The following is a 26,946-nucleotide window of genomic DNA, read 5'->3' as shown; positions in this document are numbered from 1 at the left end:
AAAGGAACATACAGCAGGTACAGGAGTGACTGTTTCTAAAACAGGGAAGCAAGTCATGTGCACATCTGCAAAGATGATTTCATTACATTCAGGTTTTCTTATTCTCCAGGAGACTATGGTGTAAGACTAAAAATAAGTGAACATGTAAGAAAAGAAGGAAGAGCGTTAGGTGGAAGGAAGTTGCCTGTCCTCTCACTGGCTTGTGATTATTACTTACTCATCATATAAACCCAAGGCACAGTCACATACCCAGGGATACGAGACACTACAGACTCCCGAGAGACACAACACAGGTAAGTCATATTATTGAACTCCACATAGATAAGAAATGAGATATGCTTTACTCTTTACTTTAGAGTTTTTATTATTCTCATATCCTGTTTGTGACTAACTCTCTTGTGAGCTATTTTCATGATGGTGCTCACTGTGACCTTGTCTTACCCAGAGCCTCTCCATATATGTGAATATGTGAAAATCAAATAGTCATTTTTAAGAGAAATATAGGTACAGGAGATTTAAGACGATCTCTTCAAGTGGATTTTAACATAGAAAATATAATCAATGCTAGAGGAAAAATCCTGTCTTAATCAGGGTTTGTTATTACTTCCAGAATTTTCCCAAGTGATTCTTCAATCACTTGGATTGATGGAGTAGAGAATATTATCTCATGGCTCTTCGATTTCTTTCCTTTGCTTTAAAGTTGAAGACTTTTACTGGTAATATTTTCTATTATTTTAAGGCACATTTTGTTGAAGCATCTCCATGTTTTGATAAGAATTGCATCCTATCATCTTTTGGCTTCAGAGATAGTTTAAGGGATTTACCCCAGGCCAGGAATTTCAACTCCAGCTCCCAAAGGATATTTCAGTTATTCCTCTTGCTTTGGCTTTAATGTGAAACAGCCACTTAAAATGATATTTAGTTGATATTTGATAAAAAAAAAAATAGAGCTTTCAGCTTGCTAATTCAAAGTTAAACATCCAGTGCTTGACTGAAATCAATATCTTACTCAGTCAACAATTCTTCTATTTCTCTATTGTCCTATAATTTAACTCCAACCTGGCAACTTTTCCAGAACTGAACTTGAAATGCCCAGGGACACTGTGAAATGAGTGAAATTAACATTCCTTACCATCAAATGTTAGGGGTAATAAAAAGCTGTTATTTAATGTCAGTATATGCAAGAAGTTCCCATGTGGACAATAGTATCTCACATGATTGCCGTCTGAATCCAATTTTTACATTTCAGAACACCAGGGTCTATATAACAGGAGTGTAAACGTGCCTTAGGCCATTACATTTTGTGTAAGTTTATTACTGGGCAAGTTAAGATCTACATCTTAAACTCAAAGAAAAGCTATAGCAAATTCACAAGTAATCTTTGTTTTTATACCTTAAACTCAGATTACTGCACAATTACTAAGCATGTAAAAAACTGTGTCTGGAATGCCCAAATATGTTTGAATTCTTGATGTCTCTTATTTAAGAATAAGAGCTTAAGTCAGCTAACATTTTGTATTGAATTGTAGAATGGTTAATACTTAATTCCTTATTTGTAAGTTTTCTATCCAACAAAATTATTCCAAAAGTTCTCTTTTTTGAACTAAAAATATTTCGGCTGAAGTCTTTATTAAGATGTTTAGTATAGGCATTGGATATTGATTAGCCTGTGTTGTCAGAGAGTTGAAATTGGATTGTTGTCATCTGTCTGGCACAGAGACTAGAATTTTTGAGACTATTTTTTACTGTGCTTTTACAGCAATATACAGAATAGTATATTGTTAAATTGTTTTATTATAAAAGTTTGTAATTTTTTCAATGAGTATGTTAAAATTGCCTCTGGGATTGAATTAATCAGATGAAATAAATCAGCATTGTATTAGTTAGTTTTCACGCTGCTGATAAAGACATACCGGAGACTGGGTAATTTATAAAGAAAAAAAGGTTTGGCCGGGCGCGGTGGCTCATGCCTGCAATCCCAACATTTTGGGAGGCCGTGGTTAGGAGGTTAGGAGGTCCTGGCCAACATGGCGAAACCACGTCTCTACTAAAAATACAAAAATTAGCTGGGCGCATTGGTGGGCGCCTGTAATCCCAGCTACTCGGGAGGCTGAGGCAGGGAGAATCGCTTGAACCCGGGAGGCGGATGCTGCAGTGAGTGGAGATTGCGCCACTGCACTCCAGCCTGGGCGACAGAGCAAGACTCAGTCTCAAAAAAAAAAAAAAAAAAAATTAGCGGGGGGTGGTGGTGGGAGCCTGTAATCCCAGCTACTGTGGTGGCTGAGGCAGGAGAATCGCTTCAACCCGGGAGGCAGAGGCTGCGGTGAAACGAGATCGCACCATTGCACTCCAGCCTGGGCGACAAGAGCAAAACTCCATCTCAAAAAAAAAAAAAAAAAAAAAAGGGGGCCGGGCGCAGTGGTTGACGCCTGTAAACCCAGCACTTTGGGAGGCTGAGGCGGGTGGATCACAAGGTCAGGAGATCGAGACCATCCTGGCTAACACGGTGAAACCCCATCTCTACTAAATATACAAAAAAATTAGCCGGGCGTGGTGGCGGGTGCCTGTAGTCCCAGCTACTCGGGAGGCTGAGGCAGGAGAATGGCGTGAACCCGGGAGATGGAGCTTGCAGTGAGTCGATATCACGCCACTGCACTCCAGCCTGGGCGACAGAGACTGACTCCGTCTCAAAAAAAAAAAAAAAAAAAAAAAAAGGAAAAAAGGTTTAGACCGGGCACAGTGGCTCACACCTGTAATCCAGCACTTTGGGAGGCCCAGACAGGTGGATCGCAAGGTCAGATGGTCAACACCATCCTGGCCAACATGGTGAAACCCCATCTCCACTAAAAAATAAAATACAAAAATTAGCTGTATGTGGTGGCGCCCACCTATAATCCTAGCTACTTGGGAGACTGAGGCAGGATAATCGCTTGAACCCACGAGGTGGAGATTTCAGTGAGCCCAGATTGCACCACTGCACTACAGTTCCACATGGCTGGGGAGGCCTTACCATCATAGCGGAAGAGGAAGGGATGTGTTACATGGCAGCAGGCAAGAGAGAACCAGAGCCGAGTTAAAGGGGTAATCCCTTATAAAATCATCAGATCTCGTGAGACTTATTTACTACCATGAAGTCAGTATGGGGGAAACCGCCCCCATGATTCAATTATCTCCCACGACACGTGGGAATTACGGGAGCTACAATTCAAGATGAGATTCTGGTGGGAATATAGCCAAACCATATCAAGCATTACATAAAGTAAAAAAAAAAAAAAGCTATTAAGAAAGAAAGGGAAAGAAAGGAAGTACCCAAGAGAGTACTTTAGAAAAACACTGTTATTTCCCATGTAAAAGAGCTCATTTCCTAATGCATATATTAATATTAAAAGTTATATCTTCTTCACTGGATAGCTATGTTCATATGAGTTCATATATGTAAGTTTCTATCCAGGGTATTTATTAGTCATTTATTTATGTGTTCTTTGATAAACCGTATAGGTTATTTTTCAAACAGAATTCTAAATGAGCTTTTTATCTATCTGCTGAATTAGTAACTTTACACGATATGCTTTGGGGTGTAAGGAAGCCAGTGGTTAATTTTAGATGAAAGATCTTTAGCTGTAAATATCTTCAAACACAATCAGCTTTTAAACTCCATGCTTCTGTATCATTTCAGGAAACATGCAGTTTTCTCTACATGACATGCTTAACACAACGACAGTGGAAGCGTTCAGAAATGAAGCTAACAGGAAATAAGGGACCAGAATGATATTGCAGTTTTGCTGTGCTAGTCAAATCATACCAAGATAACCTAGATGTTATTTCTGTGTACAATAGAAAGTTGGGGTCTAATTATGTTTATTTTCCCTCTGTTGTCTCAGAACCATTTAGTCTAGTTTCTTTATGTCCTCACTCTATGTCATGTCTGTCCTATATATGAGGTTCTGTTTTAAGACAATGCACCTCTGAAAAAATACCGCATTACAAGGTTTTTTATCTAAGTCTTGCTATCTGGTACATCAGGTCTTCAAGGCTTTTTATCTAAGTCTTGCTATCTGGTACATCAGGTCTTCCTCTTCTGTTCTCTTTTTTTGTTTGTCTTGGCTATTTTGGTCCTTAGCATTTCCATTTAAAATCTAGGATCCAGTTTATCTGTAGAATCTCTTGAATTTTAAATATAGACAATCATTTTGATTGCAAATGGACAGCTGTGTCACTGTCTTCCTACTACTTACAAATGTTATTTATTATTGTCTTACATTACTGAATTAGCTAGGCTGTCCAGCATTATGCTGAATAGTAGATGTTATAGTGGGATTCTTGTTATTCCTGACATTAAAGAAAATGTTTTTATTGGTTCACCATTATGTATGATGTTTGCTGTAAGTTTTTAGTAGAGACTCTTTATATGGTTAAGGAAGTATTCTTTTATTACTAGTTTGATAAGAGGTATTTTATTTTGTTGTTTTTTCATTTTGCTAAGAGTTTTGATCACAAATGAGTGATAATGTTATAAATGCTTTTTAAAAGCATTTAGTATCTATTGAGATGATAGTATGTTTTATGATAATTCTCTTTCTTTTTTTTGAGAGAGAGAGTCTCACTCTGTCTCCCAGGCTGGAGTGAAGTGGCACGGTCTTGGCTCACTGCAACCTCTGCCTCCCGGGTTCAAGCAATTCTCGTGCCTTAGCCACCTGAGTAGCTGGAATTACAGGCTCACACCACTACACCCAGCTAATTTGTATATTTTTTTGTAGAGACGGGGTTCCACTGTGTTGGTCAGGCTGGTCTCAAACTCCTGACCTCAAGTGATCTGCCCGCCTCGGCCTCCCAAAGTGCTGGGATTACAGACGTGAGCCACTGCACCTGGCCTGGTTTTTCTCTTTCAATGTAGTTTATTATACAGATGGATGTTCTGATATAACATCTTGTATTCCTGAGACAAACACAAAATATAATTATGCAAATAACTACAGAAATGTCATGTAAAAAGTACAGCCTCATTAATGAGTTACAACTGTTGAAAGAATATTTTAAAAGGAAAGATAAGCATTTGTTAGCTGCTATTGGGCCTCTGCCAAATCTTAGACTTCAAGATATTTTTGCAGAGAAATATAGATAGCTACCAGCCTATGCTGAGAATTTTCAAATGTCTTCTTTACTTCAGTGAAATACAATATAAAAGAGCATGATTTTGAAAATTAACAAAAATAAAAAATAATTACTTTGCTTTCATGCAGAATTCAGCAGGTGGACACTGGTATTTATGTGGTAATTGACTGAATGAGAAAATGTTATAGGTTTAACTTTTAATGCTGTTAACTTTTTTTTCATTTTTTGAGATGGAGTCTTGCCCTGTCCCCCAGGCTAGAGTGCAATGGCACCATCTCGGCTCACTGCAACCTCTGCCTCCCAGGTTTCAGTGATTCTCTTGCCTCAGCCTCCTGAGTAGCTGGGATTACAGGTGCCCGCCACCACCCCCAGCTAATTTTTGTACTTTTAGTAGAGACGGGGTTTCACCATGTTGGCTAAGCTGGTCTCAAACTCCTGACCTTGTGATCCGCCTGTCTTGACCTCCCAAAGTGCTAGGATTACAGGCGTGAGCCATGGCGCCCCGTGTAGTGCTGATAACTTTTAATGTTATAGGGAGAAAATATAATTTCTTCATGCTGTGGAAACATTGACCATGCCAACAAAACCAATAAAAAGTTTTATATAGAATGCTTTTCAAATAGAAGCTGCAGGCTGGGCATAGTGGCTCACACCTGTAATCCCAGCACTTTGGGAGGCCAAGGGGGGGTGTGGATTACCTGAGGTTGGGAGACCAACCTGAGAACAATCTGGCCAACATAAGTGAAACCCCATCTCTACTAGAAATAGAAAAATTAGCCAGGCGTGATGGTGCATGCCTGTAATCCCAGCTACTCAGGAGGCTGAGGCAGGAGAATTGCTTGAATCCAGGAGGCAGAGGTTGCAGTAAGCCCAGATTGAGCCACTGCACTCCAAACTGGGGGACAGAGTGAGACTGTGCCGCAACAAAACAAAACAAAACAAAATGAAACAAAACGAAACACCAAATAGAAACTGCAACTAATAATCACACTTTTTCCACTCTGTAGGCTTTTTAAAATTGTTTTGATATTTAAAACAAATAGGTCCAGGAATTATAACAATTATGCTTTTCCTGGATAAGAATAATCTCTTAATTATTACATTTTTTATTTACTATTTTGGTGCTCTTAGACCTTTTCCCCTATTTATTTCTAAGCTCAACATTTTTAAGTAACCTGGAAAACAGTTCCATTGTTCTGATGGGCATTTCATTTAGTATCCCAAATTTGAACTCCTTTATATGTATATTTCTCCCTGAAAGAAATTCGTGGCTGTAAATCATGGAATTCTTATTAGTTTAGTCAATTCTTGTCTCTTTCAAGGACATTTTCCCACATATCTATACATGTGGTAAGTGCTACATCTCAGTTGGGTGGGGACCGGTCTGGCTGATGCAAACTGGGCAGGAATGATTGGCAGTAGCTCTCCCATTTTAGCAAGGAGCACCAGCTTCACTCCACAAAATCTGGACACAGAAGCCAGGGCCAGAAAAAATGGTTTTGCTAGGAATTACCATCACCGTCACTTTCTGAACCTGGGAGCTTCTAGATAGGCAACCAGTTATTTCCAGGTCATCCTCTTCCCACTAGACTCCAGGAATATATAAACTTAAAGTCAAGACTTGGCAAGCTAGATTTTTATGATTCGCGTTTAACCTTTTATGTGATGTGATTTCTTTCTTTCCTTTTTTTTTTTTTTTTTTTTTTTGAGATGGAGTCTACTCTGCTGCCCAGCCTGGAGTGCAGTGGCGTGATCATGGGTCACTGCAACCTCCGCCTCTGGGGTTCAAGTGATTCTCCTGCCTCAGCCTCCTGAATAGCTGGGATTACAGGCGCGCACCACCACACCCCGCTAATGTTTGTATTTTTAGTAGAGACGGGGTTTCACCATGTTGGCCGGGCTGGTCTCGAACTCCTGGCTTCAGGTGATCTGCCTGCCTCGGCCTCCCAAAGTGCTGGGATTACAGGCATGAGCTGCCGCACCTGGTCTGTGGTTTGATTTTTGATGAAACTTTGTTTTGAGGCTTGAGCCCAACTTTCCTTTTTATCTAATCAGTATTCCATTAATATTCTTTAAAAACTTTCTTAGTAGAGAATCAACTATTTAAACTCACCACTTTAAATAAATAATCGTCATTATATGCTTTTATTCATTTAGTTACCATAATTATTATTTATCTTTAGTGTGCTGTATTCATAGTGTTTATTCTTGACTGCAGAATGAGATCAAAGTCATTATTACTAATGCTAATGATTGTTTGCCATTGTGCTATGTACCTTATGTGTATTACCTCATTAATTTACAAATCCATGTTAATATCACTATTTATAAAAAGTGGTCTTTGAAATTCAGGGAGATTTTAACTGGCCAAAGCCCAAATTCAAAGAATTGAATTTCAAATGAAAACATTTCTCAATTGTTTGATCTTACAAAATTAAAATATATTCCACTACGAGTGCTTAAAGTCATTAACCATTTATAAACAATGAAAATGAAAAAGATACAAATCACTGAAAACCCATAAGATTATAATGACTGAATTTGCCGGTATTAGCAAACGTTTTGAAATGTAAGAGTAGTTGGCTTTCTTCCTCTACAGAGGGAATGAAGGAAGATTGTTCCATCTCCGCAGAGGTCTCGAGATGGGGTGTGTTTTGTGGTGCAAGTAACCCAGTAAAACCCAGTAGCATGGACGTAGTCAGAGGGAACCAGAGGGCAGTGTTTCCCTAGGCCTTGGATGCCTAGAGGGAAAGCCACAGGTGAGGAAAGAGAGGCAAAGACAGGTTGGCATGGCACTCACATTCCTCTTGCATGTGCCCAGCCCTTAGCTGTCCTTACCCAGATGTCCTCATAAACTCTGAGCTGTGTCACAAGAGCAAACAAAACAGGGAAAATATCAAATATTACACATTGCCAGTGACTAAAAGCAGGGCAAAATCATCTTAAAGTGGGAAGTTTTTTGCTCCATGCTCTGAAGGTTGGTGTGTAGCTACCCTCTTAATCTGAATATTTTTATAAATAAAGTTTGAATTTGGTTATTTCACTGTAATGTTCTAACTAGTGCCAAGAGAGAGTCATGATCTGATTTCAACCAAGTTTCCCCATATGTAATTAGATAGTGATTTATAATTTTGGTTCCTTTAATTAAAGGATTCCTTTGGTATCCTTTAATGTCTCCAGTTATCTCAAGAGATGCGATAAAGTTTTCCAAAAAATTCTGAAGAAAAATATTGAGACATCTCTAGAGGGCTTTTAAAATAATCCCTCCCTTTTTCTTTTTCCAGAATTGCACCATGCCAAACTACAAACTCACTTATTTTAATATGAGGGGGAGAGCAGAAATTATTCGTTACATATTTGCTTATTTGGACATACAGTATGAAGACCACAGAATAGAACAAGCTGACTGGCCTGAAATCAAATCAAGTAAGTAGCACGAATAATAAATGTAGGAAAAATATGCTTTCAAAACCTTTTGTTTTTCCTCAGGGAAATGAAAAAAAAAATCAAGGTTTTCAAAGCTCATGTAGCTTTAAATTGAGAAGCAGCAGTTCAGACTAAATAAATGCTGTGTAATCAAGCAAATCTCCTATTAGAGGTGAAAACACAAAACTTACAGAAAGAGAATATAAAGGTAAACCAGTATAAAGCTTTATCAGATGAGAAGATGAGCTGAAATAAACATAAGACATTGTTTGTTTTTCTGTTTTGTCACTGGGATAGCTGAAGTGCACAGAGTTTAGGTAATTTTTCCAGTTTCACGACCCTAGCAAGTAGAACTGAGTTTCAAACCCAGGTCAGTTTAATACCAAGCTCAAGCTATTTGCACTAGACAATGCCAAAACAACACTACTATGATAATAGGCATATTAACAATGAATTGCCACAGCCTTTGGAAGCACGAGTGCCTTAAAAGTCATTGCCCCTACAGCCATTCTTTTTCTTAGCAGACACCTCTTCTCTGGTGAGATAGTGTATCTTATTTCTTATTCTCATGATACTTTACCATTAATATCCAAATGTTTATTCCGATATCAGAATTTACACATGGGATTTTAAGACAGTGAATATATAATAGGTGAACATTACTTTTATCCACTAATTAATTAGACCAAGATGGATAGAAAGGTGCAGCTATTACATGTAATAAATTTTGCCTGTTAGCTTTGAAATATAAGTTCACTGAGTGCCTCATTCCCTATTCTACCTGAACTTTTCATTGTTATTGAAAATGGAATTTCTGTATTTTCTTAATATTTCCATAGATTTTCAGAGTTGAAAGGAATCTTAAAGTTCATGATGGTTAGGATATAGTTTCAAATGTTTTAATAGACAAAGACACAATGTAAAATTGTCTTAAAAAGGATAGAAATTTCATTTACACAAAACCCCAAGTGGTTATCATGATTTTGCTCCACACAGTTGTCAAAGATTAGGTTTCTTGTTGATCTGCCACCCCTTGGTGTCTTATTTACACAGTGTGAGATAGCTCACGCTCCTTCCACATTGTAGCTCAGAGAAAGTGCGAAAGAGAGAGGGGAATACCCCTTCCTTTTAACAGCATGACTAGAAAGTTGCATACGTCACTTGGTAAGCCCAGTGGTCACATATTACTACAAGGAAAATTGAGAAATGCTGATTTAATTGTGGATAATCATTTGCACAGCTAAAAATCCAGAGTTTTATTACTCTAAGAAGAAAGGAAAGAATAGGTACTACTAAGGAGCAGTTTCTATTACAGATGTTATTTGGTCTCATCGCTGTCCAATTTAGCAGTGCTCTCTGGTGGTTGAAACCTGCTATGACACTCCCTCTGCTAGAACCTAGAAAATCTCCAGTCAACACATTCCATCATTGGATACTTTTATTAAAATGTTCTCCTGGACAAACTTGGTAAATTGCACATATGAGTTTACATTTTCTCTCTTTAAAACTTTTTTTCTGTCCTTTAATAACACTGAAGTACTTTAAAAAAGGGCCGAAGTCCATAAGGACAAAGAAATAAAGCTTGAATGTAGATATGATAGCACACAATTCTGGAAGCTAAAAAGCAGGCCAAAGAATGGTAAAGTGACTTAGTAGGCCCAAAGTTCAAACATAAACCTTGAGGAGGAGAAAGCAAGCTAAATCACCAGAGATACAGAAAAAGGCTCATGAATTTGTAGTAGCAGATAACTCTAAAAGTTGAGCTGACAGAGGATTGACTGGAAAAATGTTGATGGAGAATTTTTCTTGACCCCTTTGTCGGACTTGTGATGGGGTGCCCCATTTACTTGGCCCACTGCACTCAATCCCTTGTGGGAGGGAGCACGTGAGCAAGTGAGCATGGGATCCAGCTGACCACTTCGGGCGCTGGCGGGAGCAAGCTCTGTGCGGGCCCCGCAGCAGCACCCAGGTTGAGGTGCCTGTGACCCCTGAAGCCCCAGAGGGCATGTTACAATGCTCTCTTAGCCCTGCCATCCATGGACAGCGGTGTATTATCAGCTCAGTGGGCCTCTTGCCTCATCACATGGGGTGGCTGCCCCCCACCAGCAAGGGCAAAGGGCCAGTGTGACAGCCTTTTTTGGGTCCCTGTACTTGGTGGGTCCCAAGCTGTTGTCCAGCGTCCAAGAAGAACTACGTTGTCCAGACACTTGAAAGACGGTGAAGGCAGAAAATTGTATTAAGTGATGGAAATGGCTCTCAGCAGAGAGGGGAGCTGGAGAGAGGACAGGGTGGGCAGGTAGTCTTCCCCTGAAGTCAAGTCATCTCTCCTCCGAAGTCCAGCCATCTCTCTGAAGTCAAGTCGACTCTCTCCAGCTGAGCCGCTTTTCTTTCCTCTACCAACTGAGTCTGGGGTATTTATAGGCACAGGATTGTGGGGCGGGGTGGGCTATAGGTAGTTTTGGAAAAGGCAACATTCAATTGGTAAAAAAGCATTATTCAGAAAGAACCAATCAGGAGACAGCAAGCAAACAGGAATAGATTTTCTTATGTTGGGCCGCAGGTTTCAGGCTTTTTGGCTTGAAGGTGGGGTTTCACTGGGGACCTGCTGCTGTCTGCCTAGAATTTCTCTGCCTCCTGCCTCTATCAATGTGAAGAAGCACTGTGACCACCATATCCCTTCTCGTCCCTAGAATAAGCGTGGAGGTTACTCTCAGGGGAGGATAGACCAGAGGCTTCTGGGACAACAGACATGTCTGAGGACACAACGCTATAGTAAAGGTGGGATTCCATGGAAGTATAGAAACTAAATGGTGAGCTCCGTAGCACCTTTCCCCTGCTCTACAATCAGAAGGCTACAACCAGGCTAATATTCCTCGAGCAGAAATTGGAGAAATTCTCTCTGGGGAAGCTGATTAGCCCAAGTTAATGAACGAATGAGAGTTTCTTAATGAAACAGCCCAGCCCAATCTGTTGGCAAGCCCCTCCCATGCACACTGAGCTTACAGGTAGGTTTTATTTCTTTGCCTTTTAAGACATAAATGGCAATCAAAAATCAATAGATATTTGAGAAAAATCTAACATAAAACATACCTAAACAAAGAAGCAGAAAAAAAAGCAACTCTGAGGAAACCAAGATGATTTAGCAAGAAAAAAAAAACCACTTCAAATATTTTTTAAAATCCTCAGAGAAATAAGAGAAGATATTCTATCCATGAAACAAGAACACTGTAATAGCAAACTAAATATGGCCTGAGAAGGACTCTGTACTACTATATTTGAGTCCCTGTAGATGAACTCTAACCTAACTTAATAAGTAGACAAGATTAAAACCTAACTTAGGAATATGCACCTATAAGAAGAGCTGAGTCTTGGCCAATCCCAGCAGCTACACTTCAACCACTCATATACTGCTGAGTGTTCAAACTGTGTTCAAATAAGGCAAACTCTGGGCTGTAACCAATCCAGTTGTTTCTGTACCTCACTTCTGATTTTTGTATGTCACTTTACTTTTTTTGTCTATAAATTTGTTCTGATCATGAGGCCTCCCCTGGAGCCCCTGTGATTCTGCTGTGATTCTGGGGACTTCCCAATTTGCAAATCGTTCATTGCTCAGTTAAACTCCTTTAAATTTAATTTGGCTGAAGTTTTTCTTTTAACAAAAGGGTGCTGTCAAAAGAAATATTCAGAGACAAACAGTTCTTGAAAATTAAAAATACGATACAAACACATCAATAAAATGACAAAAAATAAGGATATTTTTCCCAAAAGTACAAAAATAGGACAAATAAATGAAAAATAAAAGAAGAAAGAAAGGAAACTTGAGGCTCAGTTTAGGAGGTCCAACTTTCAAATAAAATTCTGGAAAGAGAGAACAGAAAATAGAAGGGAGACTAATTTTGAAAGACTATTCCTTATACAAAGTTGAGATCTGTCTCCTTATAGCTTTCATAGATTGGTCTTGTACTTAATAATTTTAATCCATGGAGAACCAGTTTACTCCTTTTACAACCAAATATTTAAAGAAACCTAGTTTCTTTAAAGACATCATAGAAAAAAGCTATTGCTGAGTGGTTAGTTCAATACAAATGTGCTGAGTGAAGATAAAGGTCTTTGGCAGAATTTGTAACTGGGTCCCATTTAATTCATGCATCTGTACCTCTACCTACATAACAAATTTTGGAACTTCCTTGTTAATTTCTCTGGTAATCATTGTGAATTTTAGTCCAACTTTCCCATCCCTGACTCTACTTCTTGATTTAGATGCCATTTTTCCCTGGACTATCTGAGATTTACAATCACATCCGGGTCCAAAGGACAATTCACTTTTCTTTCTTGAGTGCTCATTTATATTCCCCGATTAGCATTTCTTCACCACTCAAGTAGGTATCCTCCAAACAAGTTCCTGTTACTGTACATCTGCCATTTAAGGTGTGATGCCTATGGAGAACACAGTGTTTAAGGCACAAGAATAGCACAGAGCAAAATGGGACCATCATCCCTGTCACAAGACTAGACATCATTGTAAGACATTTTACCAAGATCACTGTAATTATTTTGCCAGCCACATCACATTGAGGCCTCATATTCAGTGTAACAAAACTCCTTAATGCTTTTGAGGCTTTAGAATACTCCTATTGACACCTCCAACAACACTGGGATTATTATTATTTTTTCTGGAATCAAATGAAGGACTTAGCATTTGCCTTCTTAAATGTCTTCGTGTTGGATGCAGCCCAATGTTCCAGTTGTGGGCAGTTATCCCAAGGTTGGCTCAAACACTTTCAGTAGCTAAAAGCTCACTATCTCACAAGAAAACACATTCTGTTGTCAATGGCTCTAATGAGAACAAAATTATTCTTCATCTGCCCTTTATTCTACTACCCTTTGATTCTAGTTTCACATTTTAGAGGTAGTCAGAATAAGTCAAATTTTTCTTCTATTTGATAGTTCTGTCCTATTTTAGGTGGTTATGTTCCACTTAGTTAGTTTTATCTCCTCCAGGTGAAGAGTGCCAAGGTTCTTCAACCAATCCTCAAAAAAATAAGATTTTCAAATCTCTCACTAATTTGGAGACTATTCTCTGAGCTTGCTCTGATTTTTAATATCTTTCTCAAAACATGGCTCATAGAACTAAGAAAACAGCTGGGCAAGGGTTCCAAGTGATCTCAGTGTGAAGCTTACTTTTACCAGGTGTGTGACCAGGGCAATTTATATAACCTCTTAACTTCATCCCTTCATTTATAAAATGAGATAGTTATCACCTACTTCATTCATAGGGTTGTTGTAAGTAAAAGAAGACCTAATGGGCATGCTAAATATTTAGTACAATGCCTAGCACAAAAAAACCCCTCCCTGCGAAAAAATTAGGCATTTTGATTCCTTCTTGTTCACATATTTTGCTTCAAGTAAGGCATCCCAACTCATGTCAATTTCATTTGAGACTTTGTTTTGCTCACTGAAGTATCTCAGGCACCAAAAATAGTAGTTGGGACACTCATTACTTAAAGGTAAGTACTTAAAGGTATTTTTATTCTGTATGTGAAGTACAGTTCTCTTATACTTATTTAGGTGTGCATATGAAAGATACTTGAAGGAGATACACAAAGTTGATTCTAGTAGTTGTGTGAGGGTCATCAGACTGTGACTGGCACTTTATTATTTTCTCTCTTAAAATAATTTTATGTCCAAAACTAAGGCACTGGTTGGGAAAATTGTGATCAATACACATGGCAAAGTATTATATAGTCATTAAAAAAAGATGATGTTTCATTGATTTAGAAAGATGTTTAAAAGACACTGTGAAATGAAAAGTGATTTACAAAACATTATATGCATTACAATTTGTTTTAAAATATATATGGGAAATCAATTAAAATATTAAAATGGTTAAAACTATGTGGCTGAATTATTTTTATCAGTTTATAATTTTTCTATAATAAATGTATATTACTTTGTGACAAAAATATAATAGGTTTAGATAAGAAAACAGTAGGATTTACAGATAAAATATTAATATGGTATCTGCTATCAGTCTGTCCGATATTTATGCAAAAATGCTTGCTGCCTTGCTATACATTTCAAATAGTCCCTCATCAAAATGAAGTGGGGCTTCAAAATTAATGACTAGAGGTACCTGACACTCATCTCCTCAAAAAAGGATCAAAATAGCAAGTAGATAACCACACATCTAATACAGCGTCTAAGAGAGAAGACTGGAATTCAGCTGGGAAGTGATGGGAAACCTCTGAGGCACAGAAAGAAAAGGAAGCAAAGCAGCTGACGTAGCTGGAATCAGCTTGGAGCCAGGAGGGACTCCCCATTGTGGGGAAAAGGTAAGAGAGATATCCCCAGTGGTCCACATTTACTCTGCAGACTCCTGCAATTCTAGCCATGGGAGAGCCCCCTTGGGCCTTATGGGCCCTGAGACTAGGGTAGGGAGTGCCTGGAGTCCATGTGAGAACATTGTTCCAGAGAGGAAGTTTGTGCTGTGTCCTACACACCCGCTGAGACCCAAGTAGCTGCATCATGGTGCCACTTGGAGAGCCCAGTCCCCACAAGACTATATCTTGCCCTGGAACCCAAAAGCCCGTGCATCTCCACATCCCTGGAGCCCTGCTGACATCCCCCCACAACAACCCAGAGGGCTGCAGCATTGCAATGCTGGCTTCACTTAGTGTTGTGGCTGGGTCCCCAGCACTTTAGCCCATGTAGTGTCCCAAACCTTGGGGAATAGACAGTGTAGCATACCAGAGTGGCTGCTGCTGTAACACAGGAGGCTAAAGCATGCACTCTCCAGAGTCTGAGAGCTGCCTGCCTGGGGCTGTTGCCACAGACAGCAACCATACCTTCTCTAGTATCAGGGCCACAGTGTACCTTCATGCACCTTTATGAAGCCTGGGGACCAGCTCACCGATATGCCATTCCAGGACCTGAGGATAGTACTGCCACACTCATCACCACTAGCATTTATGTGCACCATCTGGGGGCCTGAGGACCAGTCCACCCCACCCACTACCACTGCCATTGGCACCCAAGCACATTATCCAGGGGTCTGGGGATCCACGTGCCCTGCCTGCTGCCACTGGTGCAAACATGCACTCTCAGGAGACCTGAGGACAGGCCTATCTTGCCTGTCACTGCTGCTGCCAATTCCTGAATGCACTGTCCAGTGGCCTGAGGATCAACCTACTCCACCAGCCACCACCAGTGCTTGTGCACATCATCCAGGGGCTTGAGATCACCTGTTCTGCTTGCCACTGTCATTGGGACTCACAAGCATTGTCTGGGGGGCTGGATCTGCCTTACCCAGCACTGCTGGTACCAGTGCATTCCATTAAGGGGCCTAGAAATCCACACACCCAGGCCACTGTGGCCACCACTAGTGCCTGAGGATGAATCCACTTGGCATCCCCCTCCCCAGCAAAGCCTTACCACAGCCTCCACTAATAACTACAGCCTAAGCCACTGAGAAACTCACAGACACCACTGACGCTGACTATAGCTGAAGAAATCATATGAAGACTACATTATTGCACCTACTTAGAATCAATGCTAAAGTACCCTACTCAACCAACCATATAGATACATCTATAGGAAAAAGACTTTCCCTACAAAAATCAATCCATAAAACTGAAAGGAGCGACTATTATACCAGATGCACAGAAATCAACATAAAGACACAAGAAATATGAAAAAGCAAGGAAACAAGACATCTCCAAAGGAACCCAATAATTCTCCAGTAACCAGTTCCATAAAAAAGGAAATACATGAAATGCCTGAAAAAGAATGGACAATAATGGTATTAAAGAAACTCAGTGAGATACAAAAGAATACAGATAATACAAAGAAATCAGGAAGACAATGATCTGAATGAGAAATTCAACATAACAGATAGATATTATAAAAAATATCCAAACAGAATGCTGGAGCTAAAGAATTCAATGAATGAAATAAAAAAAAATACAACTAGAGCTTCAACAATAGACTAGATCAAGCAGAAGAATTTCTGAACTTGAAGACAGGTCTTTTGAAATAACCCAGCCAGACCAAAGAAAAAAAATAAAATAAAAGAATGAAAAAAGGATGAAGAAAGCCTGCATTACATCATTTGGGAAACCACAAAGCAACCAAATGTTTGAATTTGGGGATTTTGGGAATTCCAGAAGAAGAGATGGACAAAGGCATAGAAAACCAATTAACAAAATGATAGTTAAAACTTCTCTCAAGTCTAGCAAGAGATTTAGACATCCAGATACATGAAGCTCAGGTACAGATTCAACATTAAAGTCATTAAACATTAAAGTCAAAACTGTCAAGTTTGTCAAGTTGTCAAATTTGACTTTGTCCTCAAGGACAAAGAGGATTCCAAAAATAGCAAGAGAAAAGTGTCAAGTCATATGTAAAGGACTCCCTATCAGACTAACAGCAGATTTCTCAGCAGAGATTTTACAGGCCAGGAGACAATGGAATCATATGTTCAAAGTGCTGAAAAAAAAAAAAAAAAAACCTGCCAGCCAAGAATACTATGACCAGCAAAGCTATCCTTCAAAAATGAAGGAGAGATCTGTTCCAAGATGGCTGAATAGGAGCAGCTCTGGTCTGCAGCTCCCAGCGTGATTGATGCAGAAGACGGGTGATTTCTGCATTTCCAACTGAGGTACCTGGTTCATCTCACTGGGACTGGTTGGTCAGTGGGTGCAGTCCATGGAGGACAAGCTGAAGCAGGGTGGGGCATTGCCTCACCCAGGAAGCACAAGGGGTTGGGGGATTTCCCTTTCCTAGCCAAAGGAAGCCGTGACAGACTGTATTGTGGCGTGGGGTCCCATGCCCACGGAGCCTTGCTCACTGCTTGTGCAGCAGTTCAAGACTGAACTGCCAGGCAGCAGCCTAGCTGGGGGAGGGGAGTCTGCCATTGCTGAGGCTTGAGTAGGTAAACAAAGCGGCTGGGAAGCTCGAGCTGGGTGGAGCCCACCGCAGCTCAAGAAGGCCTGCCTGCCTCTGTAGACACCACCTCTGGGGACAGTGCATAGCTGAACAAAAGGCAGCAGAAACTTCTCCAGACTTAAACGTCCCTGTCTGACAGCTCTGAAGAGAGCAGTGGTTCTCCCAGCATGGTGTTTGAGTTCTGAGAATGGACAGAGTGCCTCTTCAAGTGGGTCCCTGACCCCCGAGTAGCCTAACTGGGAGACAGCTCCCAGTAGGGGCTGACTGACACCTCATACAGCTGGATGTCCCTCTGAGGCGAAGCTTCCAGAGGAAGGATCAGGCAGCAATATTTGCTGTTCTGCAATATTTGCTGTTCTGCAGCCTCCGCTGGTGATATCCCGGCAAACAGGGTCTGGAGTGGACCTCCAGCAAACTCCAACAGACCTGCAGCTGAGGGACCTGACTGTTAGAAGGAAAACTAACAAACAGAAAGGAATAGCATCAACATCAACAAAAAGGACATCCATGCCAAAACCCAATCTGTAGGTCACCATCATCAAAGACCAAAGGTAGATAAAACCACAAAGACGGGGAGAAACCAGAGCAGAAAAGCTGAAAATTCTAATAATCACAGCACCTCTTCTTGTCCAAAGGATCGCAGCTCCTTGCCGGCGATGGAACAAAGCTGGATGGAGAATGACTTTGACGAGTTGAGTGACAAAAGTAGGCTTCAGAAGGTCGGTAGTCACAAACTTCTCCAAGCTAAAGGAGGATATTTGAACCCATCACAAGGAAGCTAAAAACCTTGAAAAAAGATTGGATGAATCTAATTAACTAGATTAATTAGATAATAATTAATTATTAACTAGAATAAACAGTGTAGAGAAGACCTTAAATGACTTGATGGAGCTGAAAACCATGGGATGAGAACATTGTGATGCATGCACAAGCTTCAGTAGCTGATTTGATCAAGTGGAAGAAAGGGTATCAGTGATTGAAGATCAAATTAATGAAATGAAGCAAGAAGAGAAGTTTAGAGAGAAAAGAATAAAAAGAAATGAACAAAATCTCCAAGAAACATGGGACTATGTGAAAAGACCAGATCTACATTTGATTGGTGTACCAAAACGTGATGGGGAGAATGGAACCAAGCTGGAAAACACTCTTCAGGATATTATCCAGGAGAACTTCCCCAACCTAGCAAGACAGGCCAACATTCAAATTCAGGAAATACAGAGAATACCACAAAGATATTCCTTGAGAAGAACAACTCCAAGACACATAATTGTCAGATTCACCAAGGTTGAAATGAAGGAAAAAATGTTAAGGGCAGCCAGAGAGAAAGGTCGGGTTACCCACAAAGGGAAGCCCATAAGACTAACAGTGGATCTCTTGGCAGAAACTCTACAAGCCAGAAGAGGGTGGGGGACAATATTCAACATTCTTAAAGAAAAGAATTTTCAACCCAGAATTTCATATCCAGCCAAAATAAGCTTCATAAGAGAAGGAGAAATAAAATCCTTTACAGACAAGCAAATGCTGAGAGATTTTGTCAATACCAGGCCTGCTTACAAGAACTCCTGAAGGAAGAACTAAACATGGAAAGAAACAACCAGTACCAGCCACTGCAAAAACCTGCCAAATTGTAAAGACCATCAATGCAAGGAAGAAACTGCATCAACTAATGGACAAAATAACCAGCTAATATAATGACAGGATCAAATTCACACATAACAATATTAACCTTAAATGTAAATGGCCTAAATGCTCCAATTAAAAGACACAGACTGGCAAACTGGATAAAGAGTCAAGACCCATCAGTGTGCTGTATTCAGGAGACCCATCTCATGTGCAGAGACACACATAGGCTCAAAATAAAGGGATGGAGGAAGATCTACCAAGCAAATGGAAAACAAAAAAAAGCAGGGGTTACAATCCGACTCTCTGATAAAACAGACTTTAAACCAACGTAAATCAAAAGAGATAAAGAAGGCCATTACATAATGGTAAAGGGATCAATTCAACAAGAAGAGCTAACTATCCTAAATATATATGCACCCAGTACAAGAGCATCCAGATTCATAAAGCAAGTCCTTAGAGACCTACAAAGAGACTTAGGCTCCCACACAATAATAATGGGAGACTTTAACACCTCACTGTCAATATTAGACAGATCAATGAGAAAGAAGGTTAACAATGATGTCCAGGACTTAAAGTCAGCTCTGCACCAAGCAGACCTAATAGACATCTACAGAACTCTCCACCCTAAATCAACAGAATATACATTCTTCTCAGCACCACACTACACTTATTCTAAAATTGACCACATAGTTGGAAGTAAAGCACTCCTCAGCAAATGTAAAAGAACGGAAATCACAAGAAACTGTCTCTCAGACCACAGTGCAATCAAATTAGAACTCAGGATTAAGAAACTCACTCAAAACCACACAAATACATGGAAACTGAACAACCTGCTCCTGAATGACTATTGGGTACATAACGAAATGAAGGCAGAAATAAAGATGTTCTTTGAAACCAATCAGAACAAAGACACAACGTACCAGAATCTCTGGGACACATTTAAAGCAGTGTGTAGAGGGAAATTTATAGCACTAAATGCCCACAAGAGAAAGCAGGAAAGACCTAAAATCGACACCCTAACATCCCAATTAAGAGAACTAGAGAAGCAAGAGCAAACACATTCAAAAGCTAGCAGAAGGCAAGAAATAAGTAAGATCAGAAAAGAACTGAAGGAGACAGAGAAACAAAAAACCCTTCAAAAAATCAGTGAATCCAGGAGCTTGTTTTTTGAAAAGATCAACAAAATTGATAGACTGCTAGCAAGACTAATAAAGAAGAAAAGAGAGAAGAATCAAATAGATGCAATAAAAAACAAGAAAGGGGATATCACCACCGATCCCACAGAAATACAAACTACCATCAGAGAATACTATAAACATCTCTACACAAATAAACCAGAAAATCTAGAAGAAATGGATAAATTGCTGGACACATACAATCTCCCAAGACTAACCCAGGAAGAAGTTGAATCCCTGAATAGACCCATAACAGGCTCTGAAATTGAGGCAATAATTAATAGCCTACCAGCCAAAAAAAGTCCAGGACCAGATGAATTCACAGCCAAATTCTACCAGGGGTACATAGAGGAGATGGTACTATTCCTTCTGAAACTATTCCAATCAATAGAAAAAGAGGGAACCCTCCCTAACTCATTTTATGAGGCCAGCATCACCCTGATACGAAAGCCTGGAAGAGACACAACAAAAAAAGAGAATTTTAGACCAATATCCCTGATGAACATTGATGGGAAAATCCTCAATAAAATACTGGCAAAATGAATCCAGCAGTACATCAAAAGGCTTATCCACGAAGATCAAGTTGGCTTCATTCCTGGGATGCAAAGCTGGTTCAACATACGCAAATCAATAAATGTAATCCATCACCTAAACAGAACCAAAGACAAAAACCACATGATCATCTCAATTGATGCAGAAAAGGCCTTTGACAAAATTCAACAGCCCTTCATGCTAACAACTCTCAATAAATTAGGTATTGATGGGACATATCTCAAAATAATAAGAGCTATTTATGACAAACCCACAGCCAATATCATACTGAATGGGCAAAAACTGGAAGCATTCCCTCTGAAAATGAGCACAAGACAGGGATGCCCTCTCACACCACTCCTATTCAACATAGTGTTGGAAGTTCTGGCCAGGGCAATCAGGCAAGAGAAAGAAATAAAGGGTATTCAATTAGGAAAAGAGGAAGTCAAATTGTCCCTGTTTTGCAGATGACATGATTGTATATTTAGAAAACCCCATCATCTCAGCCCAAAATCTCCTTAAGTTGATAAGCAACTTCAGCAAAGTCTCAGGATACAAAATCAATGTACAAAAATCACAAGCATTTCTATACAACAATAACAGACAAACAGAGAGCCAAATCATGAGTGAACTCCCATTCACAATTGCTTCAAAGAGAATAAAATACCTAGGAATCCAACTTACAAGGAATGTGAAGGACCTCTTCAAGGAGAACTACAAACCACTGCTCAACGAAATAAAAGAGGACACAAACAAATGGAAGAACATTCCATGCTCATGGGTAGGAAGAATCAATATTGTGAAAATGGCCATATTGCCCAAGGTAATTTATAGATTCAATGCCATCCCCATCCACCTACCACTGACTTTCTTCACAGAATTGGAAAAAACTACTTTAAAGTTCATATGGAACCAAAAAAGAGCCCGCATGGCCAAGTCAATCCTAAGCAAAAAGAACAAAGCTGGAGGCATCACGCTATCTGACTTCAAACTATACTACAAGGCTACAGTAACCAAAACAGCATGCTACTGGTACCAAAACAGAGATATAGACCAATGGAACAGAACAGAGCCCTCAGAAATAATGCCACACATCTACAACCATCTGATCTTTGACAAACCTGACAAAAACAAGAAATGGGGAAAGGATTCCCTATTTAATAAATGGTGCTGGGAAAACTGGCTAGCCATATGTAGAAAGCTGAAACTGGATCCCTTCCTTACACCTTATACAAAAATTAATTCAAGATGGATTAAAGACTTCAATGTTAGACCTAAAACCATAAAAACCCTAGAAGAAAACCTAGGCAATACCATTCAGGACATAGGCATGGGCAGGGACTTCATGTCTAAAACACCAAAAGCAATGGCAACAAAAGCCAAAATTGACAAATGGGATCTAATTAAACTAAAGAGCTTCTGCACAGCAAAAGAAACTACCATCAGAGTGAACAGGCAACCTACAGAATGGGAGAAAAATTTTGCATTCTATCCATCTGACAAAGGGCTAATATCCAGAATCTACAAAGAACTTAAACAAATTTACAAGAAAAAATCAAACAACCCCATCAAAAAGTAGGCAAAGGATATGAACAGACACTTCTCAAAAAGACATTTATGCAGTCCACAGACACATGAAAAAATGCTCATCATCACTGGTCATCAGAGAAATGCAAATCAAAACCACAATGAGATACCATCTCACACCAGTTAGAATGGTGATCATTAAAAAGTCAGGAAACAACAGGTGGTGGAGAGGATGTGGAGAAATAGGAACAGTTTTACACTGTTGGTGGGAGTGTTAACTAGTTCAACCATTGTGGAAGACAGTGTGGCGATTCCTCAAGGATCTAGATATAGAAATACCATTTGACCCAGTGATCCCATTACTGGGTATATACCCAAAGGATTAAAAATCATGCTACCATAAAGACACATGCACATGTATGTTTACTGCAGCACTATTAACAATAGTAAAGACTTAGAACCAACCCAAATGTCTGTCAATGATAGACCGGATTAAGAAAATGTGGTACATATATACCATGGAATACTATGCAGCCATAAAAAAGGATGAGTTCATGTCCTTTGTAGGAATATGGATGAAGCTGGAAACCATCATTCTGAGCAAACTATCGCAAGGACAGAAAACCAAACACTGCATGTTCTCACTCATAGGTGGGAACTGAACAATGAGAACACTTGGACACAGAATGGGGAACATCACACACTGGGGCCTGTTGCGGGGTGGGGGTAGTGGGGAGGGATAGCATTAGGAGATATACCTAATGTAAATGACGAGTTAATGGGTGCAGCACACCAACATGGCACATGTATACCTATGTAACAAACCTGCACGCTGTGCACATGTACCCTAGAACTTAAGTTATAATAAAAAAATGAAGGAGAAATAGTCTTTCTCACACAAGCAGAAACTGAGGAAATGTATCACCAATAGACTGTTCCTACAAGAAATGCTTAAGGAAGCCCTACATCTGGAAGTGAAAGGATGGTATCTACCATCATGAAAACACATGAAAGTATAAAACTAACTGGTAGAGCAGATACATAAATGAGAAAGAGAAATAAATCAAAAGTTATTACTATAGATAACCACTAAATCACAAAGATAAATAAGCCCTTATCTATCAATGAATATAAATGATTTAAATTCCCCAATTAAAAAGATACAAAGTGGCTGAATCAAAAACAAAATAAAAGCCAACTATCTGCTGCCTACAATTAACTCCATTCACCTGAAAAGACACACATAGACTAAAAATGAAGGAATGGAAAAAATATTCCATACAAACAGAAACCAAAAGCATGCAGGAGAAGCAATGTTTATAGTAGACAAAATAGACTTTCAGTAAAAAATGTAAAAAGAGAAAAAGTCATTATATAATAATAAAGTGGTCAATTCAGCAAGAAGATATAACAATTGTAAGTATATGTGCACCCAAATATATGAAGCAAATATTGTTAGAACTAAAGTTAGAGATAGATCCTAACATAATAAGAGTTGGGGATGTCAACACTTCCCTGTCAGCACTGGACAGATAATCTAGCCAGAAAACCAACAAAGAAACATGGGGCTGAATCTGCACTATAGACCAAATGGACCTAATAGACATTTACAGAACATTTCATCCATAGGCTGGGCATGGTTGCTCACGCCTGTAATCCTAGCACTTTGGGAGGCTGAGGTAGGTGGATCACTTGAGGTCAGGAATTCAAGATCGGCCTCGCCAACATAGCAAAACCCCATCTCTACTAAAAATACAAAACTTATCTGGGTGTGGTGGCACGAACCTGTAGTCCCGGCTACTCAGGAGGCTGAGGCAGGAGAATCGCTTGAACCTGGGAGGTGGAAGTTGCAGTGAGCCAAGATCGCACCACTGCACTCCAGCCTCAGCAACAGAGCAAGACTCCATCTCAAAAAAAATTTTTTTTATCCATAAGCTACAGACTGCACATTCTTCTTAGCAGCACACAGGATGGGCCATATGTTAAGCCACAAAACACATCTCAATAAATTTTTTTAAATAAATCTTTAAAAATTGAAATTATATCACGTATTTTCTCAGACCACAATGGAATAAAACTAGAAATCAATAATAAAAAGAGCTTTGGAAACTATACAAATATAAGGAAATTAAACAACATGGTCCTGAATGATCACTAGGTCAATGAAGAAATTAAATAAGAAATAAAAAATTTCTTGATCATTACATTGCGTGCATGTATCATGTACCCCATAGTATGTACAATTATTATGTATTAATTTTAAAAAGGCTATGGCTAAGTTCTTACCATAACTCAATATGTATATCAAACCCTTCATAATCCTCAGACTACTATTTTAATAATCTGCAGTTGAGGCTACAAAAAATAATGAAGCTTTACAATTAATTTTTTTAACAATAAGCATGTAAAATACAGTATAGTATATGGTGTCACTATAAACCTGGGCTTAAGAACCAATTCTGTCACTAATTTTAAATCAGGTTTTCTAACAACTTAAACAAAACTTATAAAATGTAAATATTCCACTACAGGTTGTCAAGTGTTCCTTTAAAAATATTTAAGAATTTCATGATTTCATAAAATCATGCTTTGTTTTCACAATGATCAGTAAAAATGGAAGTAATATAACTTCTGGTTTTGTTATGAAGTTAATTCTTTGCTCATTTTATTTTAAGCTCTCCCATTTGGAAAAATCCCCATTTTGGAAGTTGATGGACTTACCCTTCACCAGAGCCTAGCAATAGCAAGATATTTGACCAAAAACACAGGTAACGTGTTTATTTTGCTTAAGATTTTTGATAACTGAAACAAACACATGATATATATCCAATATTCATTAAATGACTTTAGCATAGCATACTATAGTACAAATAAGAATGGAATTAAATAAAAGTATAAATATACCACCTGTATCAGTTTAACTTTCTATGAGTTCCCTGGACAATTAGACAATTTTATTTTATATCGCCTCCTGCTTTTCATGCCTTACATCTGTTTGCTCTCCAAGCCCTTTTTGGAGTTTAGCTGAAAAATTGGACAAGTATGTTTCATTCCAAACTTTGGCTAGTATGCATATTGTAAGTTATTAGAGAAAATTACTTAGCAGAAAATACATATGGCATATGGAGGTTGAAATTTCTTAGACTATTAAAATTATATACTCAGTAACGTCCTTCATCCTAATCATGCTGAAAAAAATAGGGAGTTTCTTTGCTTCCACTCAGTGCCATCTGAGGAAACTTGAAGGGGATAGTTGGCTTCTGGATTGTTGCATTAGTGCCCACACCCATGATATTAGAAAAGAAACAATAGAAACTGTTCTTGTTTTTGCCTGACACACTTTCTCCCATCCTATGCTCCATTGTCTTCTTCTCTCTTCCCTCAAACTATTCTCACACCCTTTTTGAGCCAAAAGCTACTTTTCGCTTCTTTTAAAGCTCGTTTCTTTCAATCAATCTGTAGAATCACCATTCTCTCAAACCTATCTCCCCACCACCATTGCCACTGCTATGATCCAAGCCATAGACACATACATAGTTAGCTCACAAATAAAATGGGCCATGAATACTAAACCTCATTTTGGAATGAAATAGTGTATTGTAAAAATACAAAGTTTTGTGTTACACTAACATGTTTCAACAGATAAAGTTATTTTGAAAGTTTAGAAGAAATGGAAATTATTTATGACCAAGGAAATTAGGCTTTAAAGTGAAAATAAAATTTAAGTTTAGGCTCAAAGATAGCTAGAATTTCAAAAGGAAGACTTGGACCTGGGCAGTGCTTTTCAAACTTTATGTGCATCAGGGTCACCTGGATGCTCATTAAAATATACTTTGTGCAACTTTGAGTCAGTAGACCTTGGGTGGGTCCCAAGAATTTGCATTCTCAACAATTTCCCAGATGATGCAGGTGGTCCATGGATCTCACTTTGAGAATCTCTGGGCTAGAACATTCTAAGCAGAGAGAAAATGGCATGAGAAGAAGAATGAACTTGAAATTTGCAGGTGGAAGAGAATTAGAGAAATGCTTAGAAGAATAGATTGGATCTGATTAGAAAGATCCAGAAGAATCTAGAGTATGGACTTTTTTTCTTATGCAACTGTAGGTTTTTATCTAGAAAAGCAGCATAACTACCGCTATGCATTTTGGGAAGATTATTGTGGTTACTTTGTATTTGTGGCTACTGCAGGGAAGCATATTGAAAAGGATCATTGAAATGGTCCAGACGGCAAAGAAGAGAGACCAAGAAAAATATGAAAAATTTGTGGATGTAGAATCATCTTAGAGACAGTAAATAGATGTTGCCATGTGGAAGGCAGTCTATTTAACCAGGAGAGGAATAGCATAGACAGAGTTTGCTGTTCTCAATGCGCTATGTACTGCTACTTCCTCCTTTTCTTCTTCCTTCTCCTCTTCTCTTTCGTCTCTTTCTCTTTTCTGTTTAAAATACTTTTTTCAACTTACAATACCCTCCTCAATGTCTCCCTTCTCCAGTTGACCATATGTGCCATGCAGGCAAGGAATTTACCTCTTCTATTCAATGCTACTATATACAGCCACTACTTGGGGCTGAGTCACAGTTGAGGCCCATACTTATTTGTTGGGTAAA

The 26,946-nt window shown here is 39.1% G+C and overlaps 1 protein-coding gene across 1 annotated transcript in view; it reads left to right on the top strand.

The window, feature by feature from the left end:
• The first annotated feature begins 217 nt into the window (after positions 1–217).
• HPGDS (hematopoietic prostaglandin D synthase) overlaps positions 218–26,946 on the top strand; it is a 44,142-nt gene continuing 17,413 nt past the window's right edge. Inside the window, exons 1-3 of the mRNA XM_003257529.4 lie at positions 218–293; positions 8,397–8,538; positions 25,013–25,105. Coding sequence (XP_003257577.1) covers positions 8,406–8,538; positions 25,013–25,105 — 226 coding nt within the window. The 5' untranslated portion in view covers positions 218–293; positions 8,397–8,405. The remainder of the gene's footprint in view (positions 294–8,396; positions 8,539–25,012; positions 25,106–26,946) is intronic.

Source organism: Nomascus leucogenys, chromosome 9 (genome assembly GCF_006542625.1).
Source record: "Nomascus leucogenys isolate Asia chromosome 9, Asia_NLE_v1, whole genome shotgun sequence".
NCBI classification, from domain to species: domain Eukaryota; kingdom Metazoa; phylum Chordata; class Mammalia; order Primates; family Hylobatidae; genus Nomascus; species Nomascus leucogenys.
Note: the sequence above shows the minus strand (reverse complement) of the source record. Positions and strands in the feature narration are given on the sequence as shown.